Here is a 21,379-nt window from a genome sequence, read left to right as displayed (position 1 = left end):
ATGCAGAACAGGTTGGTCTTGAACTATCTGCCTGCCTCTGCCTCCTGAGTCATGGGGTTAAAGGTATACACTATCACACCTGACACTACTCTTACTCTGCACCTCCTAAGTGATGGGGATAAAGGTATACACTATCACATCTGACACTACTCTTAAATTTATGACTCAAAAAGAACCTGCTTCAATTTTCAAAGTTTTGGAACTTTATATGAAAGGTAAATAAGCCTCAGCTTACTTTTCTAACACTCACAATGTACTTTCTTCCTCATATAGTTTTGCTTCCTATCAAAATTTACTTTACTATTTGATTTGTTACTGCTAAATTTTGGTATCTTAAAAATATCTGTATCTAAAAGGAGCTGGCAAAAAGATCGAGCCAGTAAAGGGATTACCTTCAAGCCTAACAATATGAGTTCAATCCTCAGAATCCATACAGTGTAAAGAGAATGTTTCTCCCAAATTTTCATCTGTCTTCCATGTGTATGCTCCCGGCATGCTTGCATGGTGTAAATGTGCAAAGGCACACATACAAGATCAATAAAAGCTAAAGGACATTAAATATATAAGACAGTTTTTCTTTTTACTGATTTTTGTTCATTATTCCCTTTTGCCTTAAAACAGTATGTAGCATGAACTAATAGTAAATTGATTTATTAACATATGCCATTATTATAATCTTATCATATATTCTTCTTACATTTTTTTTGTTTTAAGTATAAGAAAAGATCTCCCCACAGGGAAAAAAATAAGGGGCATTTTTGTCTGACTTTTTCTATATTGATATAACATGGAATAATAACAAATCAAACCCCCATATTTGTTCAAAATACCATATGTATATTATAGAGGCTTGAATTTATTATATTGTACCACAACATTATTAACAAATGTGTTATGGTCAACATTGCTGGAACAGATGTAAAGTGGAGGTCGACTAATTCTACCCATAAATAGTACAAATTAATTCCAAGTAATTAAACCAGAGTTTTCAAACTAATTAACACCCAAACTCATTATTCCTTATGGTGTAAAAGCAAAATATATCCAAGTATTATAAATTTATTAATGTGAGAACTTAAAGTCACATTTTTGTTCCCTGATGAACATTTTAACACCTACCGTAATATATAGTAAAATATATAGTACCTATTACTCATCTTGATGAACTTTATGCGACAGTATCTTGAATCATTCTCAAGAAGTGTTAATTAAAAGAATTGGAATGTAAATATTTTATAAGTGGCACTGACTATTACTATATGTGGCACTGACTATTACTATATAGCATAAGAATCTGACAGCTCTTAAGAACAGGAAACTGAGATCATAAAGTACTTTTGCTGCACTATATACAGAAGTTGATTATAGCAGTGTTAAGTAAGAAAATAGTGAAAAAAATCAAATAATAACAGAAGGGAATGATGATTGAGCGAGCATGCTTGTATGGCCAAATAATTACTAGTCCATTTAAAAATATTGGTTAACTACAGAATTTTAATAAGAAGAGCCAAGAGTCTATAGGCTTAGGTTCATTTTGGCATACAGGAAATTTCTGCAAAAATATCAAAGCAGTGATGAAATTTAGTATATTTATTAGAAAGTAATTTAACAGCTTTAAAAGTAATAAATATTTGCCCCTTTCCGAGTAGTTTTACAGTAAGATGAAGCATTGCTGTATATTCACACCTCTAGGAAATGCTCCTGTCAATCTGCCCCTCCAGCAGCAGACATTGAACACCACTCTACTGCCGGGAAGGGAAGGAAAAGCTGCAAGCACATTAGTTCCCCAACTGAGTGGGAGGGGAAACACTGGGCTACACAGAGCAGTATTAGAAGGCAACTGGAGAAGCTGCTTGAGCACACTTGACATCAATGACCTGAAGCTCGAGGGTCCCGTGAAGAGCCCTCATGAGGAGACTGATCAGAAGTGGAAGTGGAAGGCTGATGCTGGGCCTGCGCTAGCTCTTGCTGCCTCTGCTGCTCAGCCTTCTTAAGCCTCAGCTGCTGCAGGCGCTTACGGAGCAAAGCTATCTCAGGCCCCCTTAAAAATTCTGACACAGATAGGGAAACAAAGAAGAGAGTAACACGACAAAAAACAGTATAAAGTTGATTACATACTTAAGGGAAAAGATTAAAAAAAGACATGTTTCAAGAGGAATACTAAAAACAAATTACTGATAAAAATAGTCATTAGATTATGAGACAAGACTATACACATACAACCAAATGTTTGTCTTTAATTTTGATGAATTAGACATAATTTCTACAAATATTCAAGTAACCAAAATAATGAAAATAAAGTCATCCATAAGCAAAACACTATTTTACTTTATGGCACTTCATATTATGGTACCATAGACCACAATATGGCGATATTTCACCACTGCACTACACACTTGACCTGTAAGACTCTAAATTAAACATTCAATTTTTCTTTTCTTTGTACAGCAAATAACACAGAGATAATAGCTATAAAATATTAATTTAAATAATCCAAGCAAAAAATGTAAGTTACTTTACTAATTTCAAACAATTAAAATTTAATAAAAGGAGTAAACGGTTCAGTATTTGGAAACAATTCTTAGAATTCATTAGATCTTTTAAAAATGCAAGTTATATGACATATCCTTAAAAAATGTTCCTTTTTATGTTGGATTTGTCATTTACCTTTTCTACTTTAAAAAGATTTATACAACCTTTTATTAATCTTTTCTGAGGAAATGATGCAGGTGAAAAGAAATATTACATGAAATTCTGCAAAGAGGTAGTTATATACCAATTACATACGACGTTTTGAGGACAATAAAACATTGGGCAAAATCATTCTTACCCCTATGGAATTTACGTTGAGGGAAAAACAGACACCTGTAAAATATATGTATCAGTCCTTAGTTAAGTCTTCTAAGGTGCTTTAACAGGGGTCTCAAGGACATAAGACAGTAAGCTATACAGCTATCATGAAAAAGCTGTTCCAATAGGAAGAAAGGGCAAGGGGAATGCTCGTGGGAGATGTGAGAGAAAAAGTAGCATATTTGCCAATGTCTAGACACAATGAAAAAGGTTGAGCCTAGGTACAAGGCAAAGAAGCTGTCCATTAGCTACAGTGAAGAACAACAAAGAAAACAACTCATTCTGGAAAGAACTAATAGCCATGCAAATGGAGAAGGTAACCAGAGACTGGATGTAGAGTCAAGAATTCCTAACAGAATTCTGGATGTCACTTATGATGAAACTTTAAGGCCTCTGACAACAGATAAGAACTGAGTCCTGGGGAACTTTAATATTAAGAGGGAGAACAGAAGAAGCCAAGGATAGTGCGGGAACAATTGAGGAACCAAAGTGCTGTAGGTAAAGTGATAAAAGTGTGTCCACAAAGGATTAAGCAAGCCAATGTGTCAATGTTTCTAACACACTCCTGAAAAGGATATTGGTTGAGTCCTTTGTATTGTGTAAGTCATTGACAACACTGATGAGAGCTGTGTACTAATATGAGGTAGAACCAGACTGTAGCAAGTTCAAGAAGTGGGGACAATGAAATAGAAACAGAAAGCATATACACTCTACATTAGTACTGGATGCTAGTAGAAGGGGGAAAGGTTAAAGATAGTGAGGAGGAGAAGTCAAAGGGAACTTTGTGCTGCTGGAATACATTTAATTGAGGAGAAAGAAGAGAATACATGAAAAGAAGTAGGCGAGTGCAGGACACGTATCCTTAAACAGACCCAGACCAAGAATGTGGAGGAAAATTACTTTTTTTTTTGTATTTAGAGATAGGGTTTCTCTGTAGCTTTGGAGCCTGTCCTGGTTCTTGCTCTGTAGACCAGGCTGGTCTCAAACTCACAGAGAGAACCGCCTGCCTCTGCCTCCCTAGTGCTGGAATACTCAGTAATACTTACAACAAATTACATTTCAGACTCTCATGCAAATTTTTTTGTTGTTAGGGGAATTAAGCATGCTCGAGTCATTAATCTCTTATTATTGTGGCTTCTGTTTATAAAGAATTGTTTTCAACCCACTAATTAAGAGTTAATGAACAATTAATTCATCTTGAGTGAGGTAATCTAGACCCAGAAAGACAAATAAATACTAGATACACATTGTCTTATATGTGTATATTAGGTACTAAGTCAGTGATAAGCAAGCTACAATCAACAGAACCACAGAGGTTAGGTATAAAGCAAGGGACTAGAGAGGATAGATAGATCTTACCAGGAAGGGGAAATAGAATACATAGTTATGGATGAAGGGGAATGGAATGGACCAAGCGGGGATGGGGAGGGAAGAGGGGGAAAAGGAGGGACTATGGTGAGAGACAGCTAAAATTAAGGGCCATTTGAGTGGTACAATAGAAGCTTTCTAAAATACATGCATATTATATATAGCATCTTCATACATATATGAAGACAATCTAAACAAATTTTTCAAATAACATAAGAAACAAAGTCCCGAATGGACATCTCTTGTCAACAAATGAAGTTTCCAGTACTGGGATTGAGCTACATCTAATTGAGTTGTTGGCCAAAGGGGTACCGTGGAAATCCCCAAACAACTCAGGCTGTTGCAAGGACTATATAGTTGCTCTTCACAAACTGATGACAAGGCCCTATTGCTGAAAACAACACCTACACAACACATTGAACATAGAGAAGTCAAGTTGGCGTCTATTTAGAACCTTCATCCCTACTGGCTAGTGTTCTTGGTACTGGAAGGTCCCCTGCATGGTACTAAAAGAGAAACATAAACAAAACCCAGCTACAAACTCTCTGATCTACAATGTTGTCCTGCCTGCAAATATGCTAGTGCAATGGTGTCACAAAGTCTGTGGGAATAATCAACCAATTTGATTTGACTTAAGGCCCACTCCATGAGATGGAGTCCATACCTGATGCTGCTTGGCTGACCAAGAACAGATAGGGGAAAAACCAAGACTTCTGTTCTACACAATGAATGTATCAATAAAATAATTACTAATGACATTCTGCTATACTCATAGGTTAGTTTCTTGCCCAGTCATAATCAGAGAAGCTTCTTCCTGCAGCAGATGGGAACCAATGTAGATACCCACAGCCAGACTATATACAGAGAGAGAAGAGACCTCAGAACACTCATCCCTAAATGGGATGTCTCCATCATCATCGCCTCAGGGTTCAGGGAAGCCTGTAGAAGAGGAGGTAGACAGAGTGTTAAGAGCTGGTGGTGGTAGTGAATACCAAAGAAACAAAGCCTTCTAAATAAAACAGGATGAAGCACACATGAACTCACAGAGAGGAAGACAGCATGCACAGGGCCTGTAGGGTCTGTACGAGATGGGGTTCTAGAGCTGAAAGAAGTGAACACTTGCCTCATCCCTATCCCAGAAGCTATATCCAATTGATAACCACTTGCAAAAAAAATGAAAATGAAAATTTCCTCCATGGGGAAACAAACTACTCTTAAGAGTAGTCTGGGGCTGGATGGTGGAGGCACACGTCTTTAATCCCAGAACTCGGAAGGCAGAGGGCAGGCGGATCTCTGAGTTTGAGACCAGCCTGATCTACAAGAGCTAGTTCCAGGACAGCCTCCAAAGCCACAGAGAAACCCTGTCTTGAAAAACCAAACCAAAACCAAAAAAAAAAAAGAGTAGTCTGGGGGCTGGAGAGATGGCTCAGAGTATAAGAGCAGTTATACCGTGTTTGCCATCTAAGAGCTAGCATGATCCTACTTCAAGGAACTGTCACATCTAGCTATTATTTGGGCTTTGACAATTTTGGTTTACTATATTCTACACCTCAGTGTTTAATTCACTAGTAACATTTCTACAGAGCTAAATTTATTGTAATGGTTATATACAGTCTGAAAATTGTGAATTTAAGCAGTTGTTTGCAAATAAGTATTCACATACAGGCCTTACAGTCTACATATCTTTTCTATTAATTTTTTTCTACATATCTTCTGGCAATAGAATTCTTGCACTCTGAGTGATCTATTTAATTAGAAACTTAGAGCTTAGAATTTAGTGATTTCCAGTCTCAAGGAAGTCCCTATCCCAAACTGAATTTCATATGAACCGAAATCACTATCTAATCCAAAGTTTCCATATTCTCTAATCATAGTTTTAAATGGGTTCCAAGTGAATGAAAAGGAAGAAAAATGAACTACCAGTACTCTCTCACCCTAAGCTTTCTAACAGAGAAAATGTTTATAAATGATGCAGCAAATGAAAGCTACCCAAATTTATCCCAGGAAACACCCAGCTTCGGCAAAGTTACCTTGGTAACAAGGAGACATCCAAGCATCACCAACAGAGACAATAATGTTCTGTACTTAACACTGGAACACTTTAGAGTAAACTCGTAAGCATTTCACTTAATTTGGCACAAAGTCTTATTTTACAAAAACAATTTTATAAACACATTTTCTTTAAAAGGTCTTGTTAAATGATCTACAGAGTAATGTGTATAGGATAAATCTCTGAGCTATAAATGCAAGAAATGGTTTCAAGTAGTCTGACATAGCAACTAAAATAGAATTCAAGAACACAAGGGATGAAGAAGCAACACTATAAGGAAAAGTCCACCACTGACTTCAAATTCCATTTGAGTCTGGTATATTTTCTAGTTCTGCTCCAAGACCCAAAGCCCATTTCAGCACGCTCTGGAGAGTTTGTCCTCATCACCTATTTCGTATCCCTGCTTCACCTGTACCCCATTTAATTTCTCTTCTGCCAGAATTCTAATTGACCAGATTTACTCACTTAAATTTACAACAAGATTTTAGCAACATACTTCTGTGAGCTATCTTAAAATATTTTTATAAGTCAAAAATTATTTAGTCTTCTATGGCCTATAACTGTAGAGCAAAACATGGCCCTAAAAAATGATAGACTGGAAATTTAAACACTGCATGTCTCCTACATGCTGTTAACTGTGGAGAGCTTGTTGGGTATAGTGGTGCATGATTATCATTGCAGCACTTTGGAGAAAAGGCAGGGGGATCCAAAGTTCAAAGCTAGCTGGGGCATGGGACACTATCTCAAAAGACTCCCCAGGAAGAGAATAGCCTACCAGATATACCAAAAGTTAATGGCCAGGGATAGTGGACTACACATGCAACCCCAGCACTCTAGATGCTCAGATAAGGAGAACCCCTTCTCCACAAAACAGATAATGAACTGGGGCTAAAATTCTAAAGACTTAAAATATAACTCGGTGTTTTGTAATATTCTTACTGCATCTTTATAAACAATCTTATTACAGACTCAACAAGCAATGAATGCCTATCTTTGTAAGATCATAGGCTAGTAAAGAGAAGTAAATCACAAATTAATCCAAGTGAAAAGAAATCATAAAGCTTAGTAAGTACTTTTGAAAAATAAACAAAGTTCTATTAAAAAAGGAACTTTTTAGGGAAAGTAGTTTAAAAAGGGAGGGGGGCTCTAAGATAATCCTGGGACCACTCTCTTAGGAAGTATTTAAGCTGAAGAATATCTTCCTAATAAAAAGAACAGTAAGAACCTAAGAGTTAAAGACAACGAAGGAGACAAAACAGAGTTTGGCACAGTAGAGGAAATGAGTGGAATCAGTACATCCAGAACATGATGCTAAGAGGATAAAGAGACAACGTGAAATGAAGCTAGAGTTGGCCAGTCTATGTAGAGTGGAGGTCTACAATAAGACGTTTGAAGTATTTTCTTTTGTGCCTCTATTTCTACGTACTTCAAGAGAGCTTTTACAGAGTGCTATAAACGGCCAAATTGTACAATCTGATTAAATACTTCAAATGCTTATTGTGCCCTTTTTGGCGAATAACTTTATGGAAAAGACCAAGAATAGATGTATGAACATCAACCAAGAGATAAGGAATGACACTGAAATGGAAAGAGGTGAAATATAATCTAGATACAGTAGCAATAGAACTTGCTGATGAATTGAGTATAAGACATAAAGAAAATCAAAGAATACAAAATAACTCATGGGTTATTAAAATAAACAAATAAAAATTAAGGCATAAAAGAACTAAAGTAAGGGGCTAGTGAGATGGCTTAGCGGTAAGGGCATTTTCTGCCAAGTCTGACAATGTCTGATGAAACTTGTTCTCTGACCTACATATGCGCATGCACACACACACACACTCTCACTCTCTCTCTCATATATGTGCACACAACATAAATATAATTAATTTTTTTAAAATTTTAAAAGAAAAGGACTAAATTGTAACCATTAAGGGGAAAGGACGGGCAGGCTGAATTAATTTTTATTTTGGACATATTATTAAATTTAAAAATCACTGAAAACATAAAAAAAAGAGTCCCTTATAATAAGTAGGCAAAAGAATCTGAAACTTGGATTTTAACATAAAACTTAACTGTATTTGGGAATCATACATTAGAAGTGAATCTCAGATGGATAACGCTTATATAGACAAAACAGGAGGGTCATCCTAAGCGGTTCAACCAGAATCTTCAATCAAGAAGTAGACAGAATAAGAACTATCAATGGATATGATAAACTCAGCCATGACGGATAATAAGAGCAAACAGGCAAGTGTGGTATGAATGCCAAGAAGGGCAAGAAGGGAAAGGCTATGCTAAATGAAACTGAGCCAAAAAATCTACTAAGGCATTAACAGAAAGACAGTTTCATGACTGGCAAGACAGCTCACTGGTGACTTTGACAAAAAATTCGACAGGAAAAGAAGGCTGAAAAGCAAATTTTGGTTGGTTCATGAATAAACGGGGGGGGGGAGTGGAAATGAAGTTGCAGAGAAATGGGGAAGTAGTGTAGTTGAACAGCTTTATTTGGAGGAATGTAGACTGATCAAGAGAGGCTTTCTATTTTTAGGAAAGAGATAACAGTAATGTTTGAGGCTAAATGGAAAAAATTCAACAGAAAAGGCAATAGTGACACAGGAAAAAAGTGAAGTTCCCAGGAAGGCACAGGAACAGGAGTGCCGTCCCTGAGAAGCTAGGAAAGCATGGTTTGAACTGTTCCAGCCAGGTGTGACAGGAGAAGATACATTTTTTTCTCCTAGACAATTTTAGAAAGCTGAAATGGTCAAGAAAATTAGTGTTTTGTTCTTCATTGTGAAGAAGCTTGCAGCTTATAGAGCACAGAAGGTAAACCAGGATATTAAAAATGTAAAAGCCAGGAAGGAGTGAAATAAACATTCTTACAGCTGGACACCAAAGGCATGGAAAGACAGACTGCTATGACAAGTGTTGACTAAAACCTGTGTGTGACTTTCATCATCATCATTGAGAGATTCAGGTGCAGACTATAAGGAGGAGTCCAAAGCACTCAGGCTAGTTTTCATCGTTACAGTTCCTGTAGTCAACTATTAAAACTGACAAAGGATAAACATGTGATATGAAGGAAAGACATAATAAACATTTCCATAAAGAGATATCCACAGCAAAACAAGGATAGAGAAAGTCATTTCCAGATCTACACAAGTCATTGACAGAAATCACAGCTTTAAATTGACATCCCACCTACCACATTCTCATTAATGGACAATCCCCAGTGTCTGTCTATTTGCATCTGGGTTTGCATTGGCTTTGGTAAGCACAAATGGATCAGGAAAGGAACAAAACAAAAACGTTAAGACCGTGCTGTGAACATGTTGGATGCGAGGATAATGAAAGGGCTACTGCTGAAACAATTATAAGCATAATCTATACCTCACACCAGATCATTTTCCTCAGAAGTGGTACAATTTAGAAAACAGGAAAATACTCTAATCATAGTTTACAATAGTTAAGCAAAAATCTTAATCTATTAATTCAAAACATTTCCTTACTTCCTTTGAAATGTTTCTGGACAAAGGAACTAAATAATATTCAAACAATGATCATATGGTCATCACAAAACTATCCTTTAGTGCTTAATATATTAAACACTAAATGAAGTTCAGCAGTTTAAATTGTAGTATGAAAATGCAAAAAAATCGCTATGAAAACATTCTTTTAAAGCTCCAAAATATTTTACTCACGAATATGTTTAAGAAACAATTAGAACTAGTTAAGACTCAGTAGAACTTAAAACCAGGTGAGAGAGTCTGTTTTTCTAAGTTTTCTTGATAACTTCTAATTTCCTATTCTTTCAGAATATTTGCAACTACACTATCATTTTAAAAATCCTTCTCTTGAGGCTGCACAGATGCTCTGTCGTCAAGAGCATTATTCTTCTTACAAAGGACCTGGATTCAGTTCCCAGCACTTATGTGTTAGCTCACAACTGATGGAACTCCAGCTCCAGGGAAGCTGATGCTCTCTTCTGGCCTCCTCATACATAAAGATAGTGCGCATATAAAATAAGTATGTAAATTTTTTCTTACCTTTATTAATACTAGTTTTGGTCTACTTCTAACGCCTTTCCCTATTTCTCAAACAATTCAACATACTTTATTTTTCTCAAGTTGAAATGCCATATGAAATGAGGAAAAGCTGATCCTCTAGGTTAGGGTTAGCTTACATTTTGATAAACTGTACATAGTGTTAGCAGTCATGCAGTAGACCCTGACTTACATTCCCATAAAAAGTGAATATTAACTACCAAAACTGAGATATAGTGATAAAAACAGTACTTAATTTAAAACACCCCATTATCTGAGATCTGGCATCTGTGACAGCTTGGAGACAAAGTTGCTAGGAAACTGTCAGAGGTCTTAGTTTAGGTACTAGCTGTATTCCTGGCTATATCCCTGGCAAATATTGTTGTTTTGTATCAAATAAAATGCTTCCTTAAAAGAACTTAAAAATAATAAACAAATATATTATTTTTACTATGTTTACTAGTTAAAATTTCAAGTAGACATACATATGTACATATGTATATATATATTAATATATGTGTGTGTATACATATATATACATACATACATACATATATATGAGACAAAGGTTTGGTAAGAGAATTCTTTTTCATATATATAACAGTGAAGTAATTCTCCAGGTAAAGTACACTATGCTGCTGAGAAGGGACCATCTCAGACTCATTATTCTGAACATATTCAAAGTTTCATATTTGGTGAAAAACTGAAAATATAAGTACAATGGTAATAATAATAATGAGACATATTTTCACTGTCATTTTAATACAGACATAGAACCAAGTAAATCTAGAACATTATTTTCACCAATAATGGTCTATAAATAATAATCTTTCTGTATTAAACTATGTCAAAGTAACACCTGCTATTACCTTAAAAAACTACCTTATGTAAATTAAAGATTCACTATTCATAAAAATTCATTCAAACTAGAAACACTTGAAGTTTGTATGTGTTACTATTTGCATACTACAAGTAATTCTGACCATTTGCATACTACAAGTAATTCTGCCAGCAAGAAGTTTCTGTGATTTAGGGTTTTTCACAGCAGACTGTGTTCTTATCAGAGACAGCACACGAACAGCCTACTTGAAGAAGAGCATCCTCACCAGACTGATGTTGTGCATGGTGTCCAGATGCCTCAACAGACTGCCGTGGTTCACTGTCTGGAGAAGACAGCACAGAAGCAGAACGAGGGCTTTCTGTGGCAGATGCTGCTGCCTGAGCCTGAACGGACACTGTAGAAGATGTAGACGGTTGAAGAAGTTGCTCAGCTGGTGTATCTACATCCATTGCAGTTTCACCCACTTCCAAACTGGGACTTGATGGAACCGTAGGAAGAGTTGAAGCATCTGACTGATTTGTTACACCTTAAAAAAAACACATGTTAATACAAACTCACACTTTTTAAAGATCTAATTGCTTTTATTTTACATGTATGAGTCTTTTGGTCACATGCATGTGTCTGTAGAGGCCAGAAGAGGATGTTGAATCCCCAGAACTAGAGTTGCTGACATTGTAAGCAGTCTATGTAGGTTCTAGAAATTGAACTCAAGTCTTCTCCAAAAAGCAATTAAGTGCTCTTAACCATCTCTTAATTGCTGTTGAGCCATCTCCCCAGCCTCAGACTTACATTTTAAATGCAAAACAAAACAAAAAAACCCCACAAAAACAAAGCTCTACAGAAACATGTTCTGAAATATATTATTTTATATGTGTGCATATATGCACACACATATAATTTCAGTATGCTGACTAGTCTTATGTCAACTTGACACAAGCTAAATTTATCTGAAAGAAGGGAATTTCGATTAAGAAAATGCCTTCATAAGATCCAGCTGTAAAGCATTTTCTTAATTAGTGATTGATGTGGTCCCATCCCTGGGCTTATGGTCCTGGTTCTGTAAGAAAGCAGACTGAGCAAGCCATGGGGATTAAGTCAGTAAGCAGCACCCTCTGCATCAGTTCTTGCCTCCAGAATCCTGCCCTGTTTGAGTTCCTGTGCTGACTTCCTTTGATGATAAAAATGTGATATGGAAGTGCAAGTCAAGTAAACCCTTTCCTCTCCAACTTGCTTTTTGTTCATCACAGCAACGGAAACCCCAACTAAGACATTCAGTACACCAATAATCGCCAATGGTGGTTTGGTCCACTTAATCAAACAATCTAATCAATAGAGATAAGAATCAATGATACATTCTTGTTAAAATAATCAATCTTGGGCTAGTATGATGGCTAAGCAGATAAGGATACTTGCTGCAAGCCTGACTGAGTTTGAAAACTGACCCTCCACATTGTTTTCTGACCTCCACATGCACACTCATACATATATGTACACACATACACACCAAATAGATAAAATTCTTTAAATAATCAAATTTTAGAATATATGCATGTGTTTAACTTTAGGGTTTTGTAGACTCCCATTTTCAAGGTGCATTGGAAAGGGACTTAAAATTGGAGATCTTACTTTTGTTTTCTTTGTTTTGAAATAAACAGCTGGGTCTAGTGGAATCAGAAGAGACCTATGACTACTTTCTGCTTCGGAATTATTTCACACATTGTTACTTACTACTCCGGGAAAAAAGAACCCTTTGGCTACATGGGAATGGTATGAGCAATAATGCCGATTGGATTCCTTGGACTTATTGTTTGAGCTCACCATATGTTCACAGTAGGACTTCATGTAGATACACGAGCCTACTTTATATCAGCCACTATACAAACTGGTTACAAAACACAGTTCAATTTAGACAGATTATAACAACAAAAACCATCTTCTAGTGGGCATGGTCTACAGAGTGAGTTCTAGGGCAGCCAGGACTACACAGAGAAAACCTATCTCAAAAAAAAAAAAAAAAAGAAAGAAAGAAAGAAAGAGAGAGAGACAGGGAGAAACGAATGAAAAAGAAAACAAAAACCACCACCAAACAAACAAAAAGCCCATCAAAACTATTTTCCATAAACTTTTTGCCCATTTTCTAATGATTTTAACTAGGAAGACAAATTACCTCTGGGTCGAGGTCTTCCCCTTCCTCTGTTGCTTTGTGCAACCTCACTTGCTTCTTCAAACCACCTTGATAACATATCAGACATTCTCTGCATCAATGACACGTTGGGACTTTGCTCTCCTATTACAACATAAATTTTATTAGTAAGTTTAGCAAAAAAAATCAACATCTTTAACACAAAAACCTAGATTTGAAAGCCTTTAAAAAATTCTAAAAATTAAAAATGAAACCACCTAAGTAACCTACATCAATGTATAAAAAGTTATTAGAACCCCCATCACATTTTATGATTGTATGTATGAGTGACTACCCGTTTCTGTATAGTACGATCTCCAGAAGCGTGAGTTCTCATCTCCATCTATGCCTGTTTTTAAGTAACTATGCCCCACCCCTACCCCACAACTATCTATTAATAGTTATAAGTGTGCCTAATAGGAAAGGCTCATGAATGCTAAGTGGAATAAACTGAAGGAAAGGTTGCTTTCTCAATACAACATTATTATCAAAGACAGACATGAAGTAACCTTGGGATTTTGCCTCAATTTCCCTAAAACAGAATTCTTATTAGTTACTGTAAGTTCCAGGTATTTAATAAGATCAGGTCCTTTCAGGGTTGTCTGACAACGGGCATTTGCAATTAACTGACAGAGAATGTATTTTGTCATTTCAACTTCACTCCTTTTCTTTGTTCAAATAAACATTTGTTTTTGTTCAAATAAACATTTGTATGCTTTTCTCCTTTGAGGGCATTTTATTTTGTTACACAATGGGGGATGTTAAGAACATTTTATGTTCTTACAGTGCTATGGATATTAAGGCCATTTTAAGATGGAAGTATGAAAAACCAATATTCAGGGACCTGAAGCAGGGTGACTATTGGGACTTGGAAGATACCTGGAATACACAGAACGTATGAGGACAGTCAGGGTTACACTAAGGCCCAGCTTCAAAAATCAAAATGGAGTATGAGGTCAAATAAAAAAACATAATAATTATCCAATCACATAATTCTTTGATATGGTTATTTTTTGGAGACAGGGTCTCTTCACTCCGTAGTCCAGGCTGGTCTGGAATTTACTATGTAGTCCTGGCTTGAGCTTATGATAATCCTCCTGCCACCGCCTTCCAAGTTCTGGGATTACAGACATGTAAGCCACCTCTACATTCTGTAACTTTATATTTAAGAATATTATAAAATAGAGCCAAGGATACTATACTTAGGAATAGTGTTTTGATTATAAAAGGTTTAACAATAACTAGAATAAGATTTTAACTATAGATTATTAAATAAAATATATTCAGATAAATTGTTCATATATGTATATATGTGTGTGTACACATATATGTATATGAAAGTAAAATATACTTATTCAGTGACTCAGTCATTGCACTTCTAGGAATTTATCCTATGAGGTACTTGAACAACTCTATGAAAATAATATTAAGACCTCATTGTAGCACCATTTACAATAGAAAACAATGGAAATAAGGAACTGGAGAAACGGCTCAGAGGTTAAGACGACTTGTTGATCTTGAAAAGGACCCAGGTTCAGTTCCCAGCATCCACAAGGTGGCTCACAATCATCTTTAACCCCAATGACAGTGCATCTGATGCCTTCTTCTCATTCCAGCAGCACAAGGTACAGTACTTATGCAGGCAGAACACTCACACAGACAAGATAAATAAATCTTTTTTTTTTTTTTTTTAATGAGACAGGGTTTCTCTGTATTGTTTTGGAGGCTGTTGGTCCAGCCCGGCCTGGAACTCACAGAGATCCTCCTGCCTCTGCCTCCTGAGTGCTGGTTAATCCCAGCACTCAGGGATGTGCCACCACCGCCCGGCGATAAATAAATCTTTAATACCAAATGTCACAAAAAAGCTGTCCAAAATATAGTTACCGTCTCGTTCTCGTTCACTCTCCGGCCTCGCTCTGGGACCAGTATCTGACCAATCACCACGAAGTCTCAAGCGCTTAACTGGAGGCTGTCGTAACTACAAGGTAATAATCATAAGTAGATTCTATGTGAATCTAAAGAACAGATTTGCTTTCAAACTTTATTCTGATGGTAGGAACTGAAGCCAGGACCTTGTGCAGGTGAATACTATACTACTGAATTAATCCCTAGGCCACAGTTATTACAGCATACTTTAATGGAGCATTTCCAACCCCCTACTATCTTTAAGTATGGAAATGAAATCTACATCAATACATGAAAGACTGCTATGTGCTCTTTCAGTCTTTTACAGTGCTCATGATGATAAATTTCCACTGGTGCTACAGTCTGTACTTACTATCCTCAACCTAAAAAGCAAAAATACAAATACAACTTTGAAATTGTGTATATATAAGCTGAATTTAGTGGTACCAGCCTACAATCGCAGGTGAGGCAGGAGGATTACAAATTCAGCAGCTACTTAAGCTATGTTTAAGAACAACTGAGGCAACTTAGTGACTCCTTGTTTCAAAATTAAAGAGAAAAGGAGGAGGTGGTGTGGTGTGGTGGTTGTCTAGAGGAGATACAGCTCTGTGCTAGGGCACTTGCTTGAGTTTAATACCCAGTAAGGTGGGGGGCGGGGTGGACAGAGGGAGAAGAGGGAAGGAAAAAGAAATGAACCATGCAAAGTGACTTCTAATCATTGTCCAGTTGACAGCAAGAAAGTCAACTGCCCTGAGCCACCATACTGTGATGTTAACATAATCTAAGTATCTATACCTGACAATGACACAACATTTTTTGTCTTTTCTGGACCACTTACTTCTCCAGCTCTCCCTAGCATCTATTTTATCCTCTCATCACCTGTCTCAAACTTTCTCCATTTTCTGCCATCATTCTCAGTTAATAACTTTTTCCCTACTTAAAAAAAAAAATAGGGTGCTGGAAAGACAGTTTAGAGGTTAAGAGCACAGGCTGCTCTTTCAGAGGTCCTAAGTTCCCAGCAACCACATGGTGCCTCACAACCTTCTACAATGAGATCTGGTGCCCTCTTCTGGTGTACAGGCACATTTGCAGACAGAACACTATATACATAATGAATAAATAAATATTTCTTTAAAAAAAAAAACAGCCTAGGCAGTGGTGGCACACACCTTTAATCCCAACACTCCGGAGGCAGAGGCAGACTGATCTCTTTGAGTTTGAGGCCAGCCTAGTTCACAAAGCAAGTTCCAGGACAGCCAAGACTACACAAAGGAACTCTGTCTTAAAAAAAAACAACAAAAACAAAAAAGCACCACCAACAACAGAAACGTTAAAAAAAAAGGTTGTACTAATCTCCACATATGTGCCATGGCATGAACACAGACACATAGATAAATAGATAAATGTAAAGAGCCAATACAAAGCTCAATAATTAACTTCCAAGTCAAATGGCCCCTTTCAGGCACTAGTATCAACCATTATCATTATCTAATTCTACGACATTTTAATCATTTCCTATAGAAATTCCATTCCCATCAGCAGCCATTATGCACCTGTCCCTTCTCAAAGGTCAAGAAAACCAATAATCCCAGTGCCTGGGGACTGCTATGGAGCTTCCCTTCCCAGCAAGAGCCTACGCACCTGCACCCCAGATTCCTGGTCTTCTCTTCCACCAACGGGACCAGGGGACCAGATAAACCAGACCCTGTAGCTGGGCCTGCCTTCTAGTGCCTGGGGACTGCCAGAGAGTCTCGCCTCCTAGTGGGAGCCTTCTTCTCCACCCACTAGAAGAGTGCCTGCAGACATCCAGTGGGAGCCTACACACCCCAGATTCTCGGTCTTCTTCTCCACCCATGGGACAAGGACTATGACCAGGAAGAGGAGAACTGCCAGAGTATTGGACTTGCTTGCACCCACCGAAAGGGAACTCTGGTCCCCTAACCACCAGACCAGTAAGGGGCTCTTTCTGCACCAACTAGAAGAAGGGATGGGAAAGAGACAATACAAAAACACACTCAGCAACAGAAAAACAATATGACACCATCAGATTCTAGAGACTCCACCCCAGCAAGACTCCAACATTCCAATGCAAATGAGGCAGAAGAGAATGACCTTAAAAACAACTTCATGAAAATGATAGCGGCCCTAAAAGAGGATATAGGAAAAATGCCTCAAAGAAATGGAAGAAAAAGCAAACCAAAAAATGCAAGAAATGGAAGAATAAACCAAAAAATTTAAAAAATGCAACAAATGGACAAAAAGACAAAGCAAAAATTGCAAGAAACAATTCAAACAGTGCAAGGATTGAAAACTGAAATAAAAAAAAGAACAATCTGAAGGAAAGCTAGAAATAGAAAAGCTGGCAAACGGTCAGGTACTACAGATACAAGCATAACCAACAGACTACAAGGGATGAAAGAGAGAATCTCAGGTGTTGAAGATACACTAGGAGAAATTGATTCATTGACCAAAGAAAATCTTAAGTCCAACATATCCCTAACACAAAACATCCAGGAAATATGACACCCCATGAAAAGACCAAACCTGAAAATAATAGGTATAGAAGAAGGTGAAGAAAACCACCTCAAAGGGGTAGAAAATATATTCAACACAATCATAGAAGAAAACTTTCCCAACCTAAAGAAAGACATGCCAATGAAGGTACAAGAAGCTTACAGAACACCAAATAGAGTGGACCACAAAAAAAGTCCCCTTGCCACATAATAATCAAGACCCCAAATATACAGAATAAAGAAAGAATATTAAGAGCAGCTAACGAAAAAGGTCAAGTAACATATAAAAGCAAACCTATCAGAATTACACCTGACTTCTCCATGGAAACTCTGAAAGCCTGAAGGTCCTGGATAGATATTCTACCAACACTAAGAGACCATGGATGCCAGACCAGACTACTATACCCAGCAAAGATTTCAATCACTATAGATGGAAAAAACAAGATATTCATGACAAAACTAGATTCAAGCAACACATATCCACTAACCCAGCCCTACAGAAAGTTCTAGAAGGAAAACTCCAACCCAAGGAAGTTAACTACAACCAGAAAAACATAGGCATTAGATTATCCCACTTTACGAACAGCAAAAAGAAAAAAGGGGTGGAATTCCACACATAATTCCACCAACAACAACCATTCCAAATCAAAGAAGAATGAGCAATCAATGGTCATTAATATCCCTCAATATTAATGGTCTTAACTCGCTCATAAAAAGACACAGGCTAACAGAATGGATTCAAAGACAGAACCCATCCTTCTGCTGCATACAAGAAACACACCTCAGCCTCAAAGACAGACATTTTCTCAGAGTTAAAGGTTGGGAAAAGATTTTCCAATCAAATGGAAGCGGGGGTAGCAATCCTAATATCTAACAAATGAGATTTTAAAATAAAATCAATCAAAAGAGATGAACGAGGTCATTACATACTCATCTCAGGAGAAATCCACCAAGATGAAATTTCAATTATAAACATCTATGCCCCAAATACAAAGGCATCCACATTCGTAAAAGAAACATTACTAAAACTCAAATCACATACAAAGTACCACACATTTATACTGGGAGACTTCAACACCCCACTCTCACCACTAGACAGGAATACCAGACAGAAACTTAACAAAGAAGCAAAGGGGCTAATAGAAGTTATGACCCAATTGGGATTAACAGACATCTATAGATCATTTCATCCAAATAAAAAAGAATATACCTTCTTCTCAGCACCACATGGAACCTTCTCAAAAATCGACCACATACTTGGCAACATATCAAACCTCAACAGGTACAAAAAAATTGGAATAACTTCATGCATCTTATCAAACCACCATGTGTTAAAATTCAAGAACAACACAAATTGCAGAAACCCTACAAACTCATGGAAATTGAATAATGCACAATTGCACCATTCCTGGATCAAAGAAGAAATTAAAAAAAGAAATTAATGACTTCCTAGAATTCAATGAGAATGAAGACACAACATACCCAAACCTATGGGACACTTTGAAAGCAGTGCTACGAGGAAAGTTCATAGCACTAAGTGCCCAAATGAAGAAATGGAGAATAGTTACACTAGAGAATTAACAGCACAGCTGAAAGCTCTAGAACACAAAGAAGCAAACTCACCCAGGAGGAGTAGACACAAGGAAATAATCAAACTGAGGGCTGAAATCAATAAAGTAGAAACTAGGAAAACAGTACAAAAAAATCAATGCAAGGAAGAGTTGGTTCTTTGAGAAAATCAACAAGATAGACAAACCTTTTTCCAATCTTCCCAAACAGAAGAGTGTGAATATGCAAATTAACAAAATCAGATATGAAAAGGGGGACATAACAACAGACTCTGAGGAAATTCAGAGAATCATCAGGTCATACTTTGAAAACCTGTACTCCACAAAATTTGAAAATTTAAAGGAACTGGACAATTTTCTGAACAAATCAAGAACAGATAAGCAATTTAAATAGACCTATAACCCCTAATGAAATATAAGCAGTCATCAAAAGTCTCCCAACCAAAAAATTTCCCAGGTCCAGATGGCCTCAGTGCAGAATTCAACCAGAAATTCAAAGAACAGCATATACCATTTCTTCTCAAAGTATTCCATGCAACACAAGCAGAAAGGTCTTTGCCAAACTCTTTGTAGGAGGCTTCAATAACCTTGATACCCAAGACACAACTAAGAAAGAGAACTTCAGACCAATATCCCTCATGAACATTGATGCAAAAATACTCAATAAAATACTGGCAAATCGGATCCAAGAACACATCAAAACAATCATTCACCACGATCAAGTAGGTTTCATCCCAGGGATGCAGGGATGGTTCAACATATGAAAATCCATCAATGTAATCCACCAGATAAACAAGCTGAAAAACAAAAATCACATGGTCATCTCACTAGGTGCAGAAAAAGCCTTTGAAAAAATCCAACACCCTTTAATGATAAAGGTCTTGGAGAAATCTGGGATAACAGGAACATACCTAAACATAATAAAAGCTATATACAGCAAACCAACACCCAACATCAAACTAAATGGACAGAAACTCAACGTGATTCCGCTAAAATTAGGAACAAGACAAGGCTGTCTACTCTCTCCATACCTGTTTAATATTGTACTTGACGTTCTAGCTAGAGCAATACGACAACAAAAGGAGATCAAGGGTATACAAATTGGAAAGGAAGAGGTACAACTTTCACTATTTGCATATGATATGATAGTTTGCATAAGTGATCCAAAAAACTCTACCAGGGAACTCCTACAGCTGATAAATACCTTAAGCAAAGTGGCAGGATACAAATACAAGATCAACTCAAGAAAATCAGTAGTCCTACTATACACAGACAATAAAAGGGCTGAGAAAGAAATCAGAGAAATATCACTCTTTATAATTGCCACAAACAACATAAAATACCTTGGGGTAATGATAACTAAACAAGTGAAAGACCTGTATGGCAAGAACTTTGAGTCTTTAAAGAAAGAAATTAAAGACACCAGAAAATGGAAATATTTTCCATGCCCTTGGATAGGTAGGATCAATGTAGTAAAAATGGCAATCCTGCCAAAAGCAATCTACAGATTCAATGCAATCTCCATTAAAATACCAGCACAATTCTTCACCGACCTTGAAAGAACAATAATCAATTTTGTATGGAAAAACAAAAGACCCAGGATAGTCAAAACAACCTTATTCAACAAAGCAACATCTGGAGGCATCATCCTTTCTTGACTTCAAGCTCTATTATAGAGCTATAGTCTAGAAAACAGCTTGGTATTGGCTGTTTTCTAGACCAATGGAATCAAATTGATATTAATCCATACATGTATGAACATCTGATCTTCGACAAAGAAGCTAAAAATATACAATGGAATAAAGAAAGCATCTTCAACAAATGGTGCTGGCATAACTGGAGGCTGGCATGTAGAAAAATACTGATAGATCCATGTCTATCGCCATGAACAAAACTTAAGTCCAAATGGATCAAAGACCTCAACATAAATCCAGCCATACTGAAACACTTAGAAGAGAAAGTGGGTGGTACCCTTGAATGAACTGGTCCCAGAGACCGCTTCCTGAACATAACACCAGTAGCACAGACATTGAGGTCAACAATTAATAAATGGGACCTC

The 21,379-nt window shown here is 36.9% G+C and overlaps 1 protein-coding gene across 11 annotated transcripts in view; it reads right to left on the bottom strand.

Annotated features, from left to right (window-relative positions):
- Window positions 1–21,379, bottom strand: part of Dcaf6 (DDB1 and CUL4 associated factor 6) — a 110,168-nt gene that overhangs the window by 47,335 nt on the left and 41,454 nt on the right. For 7 of the 11 annotated variants that reach the window (XM_005071385.4, XM_005071386.4, XM_040737801.1 and 4 more), the window contains exons 8-10: window positions 15,219–15,312; window positions 13,320–13,439; window positions 11,418–11,678 (exon numbers count right to left, since the gene is read on the bottom strand). In XM_005071385.4, coding sequence (XP_005071442.1) covers window positions 11,418–11,678; window positions 13,320–13,439; window positions 15,219–15,312 — 475 coding nt within the window. Of the gene's footprint in view, window positions 1–1,877; window positions 2,052–11,417; window positions 11,679–13,319; window positions 13,440–15,218; window positions 15,313–21,379 lie in introns of all 11 variants that reach the window. The other 4 variants (XM_040737800.1, XM_021227935.2, XM_040737799.1 and 1 more) reach the window with 1 other exon arrangement.

Source organism: Mesocricetus auratus, unplaced genomic scaffold, assembly GCF_017639785.1.
Source record: "Mesocricetus auratus isolate SY011 unplaced genomic scaffold, BCM_Maur_2.0 Super-Scaffold_100676, whole genome shotgun sequence".
Lineage (NCBI taxonomy): Eukaryota > Metazoa > Chordata > Mammalia > Rodentia > Cricetidae > Mesocricetus > Mesocricetus auratus.
This window is presented reverse-complemented; position numbering and strand designations above follow the sequence as displayed.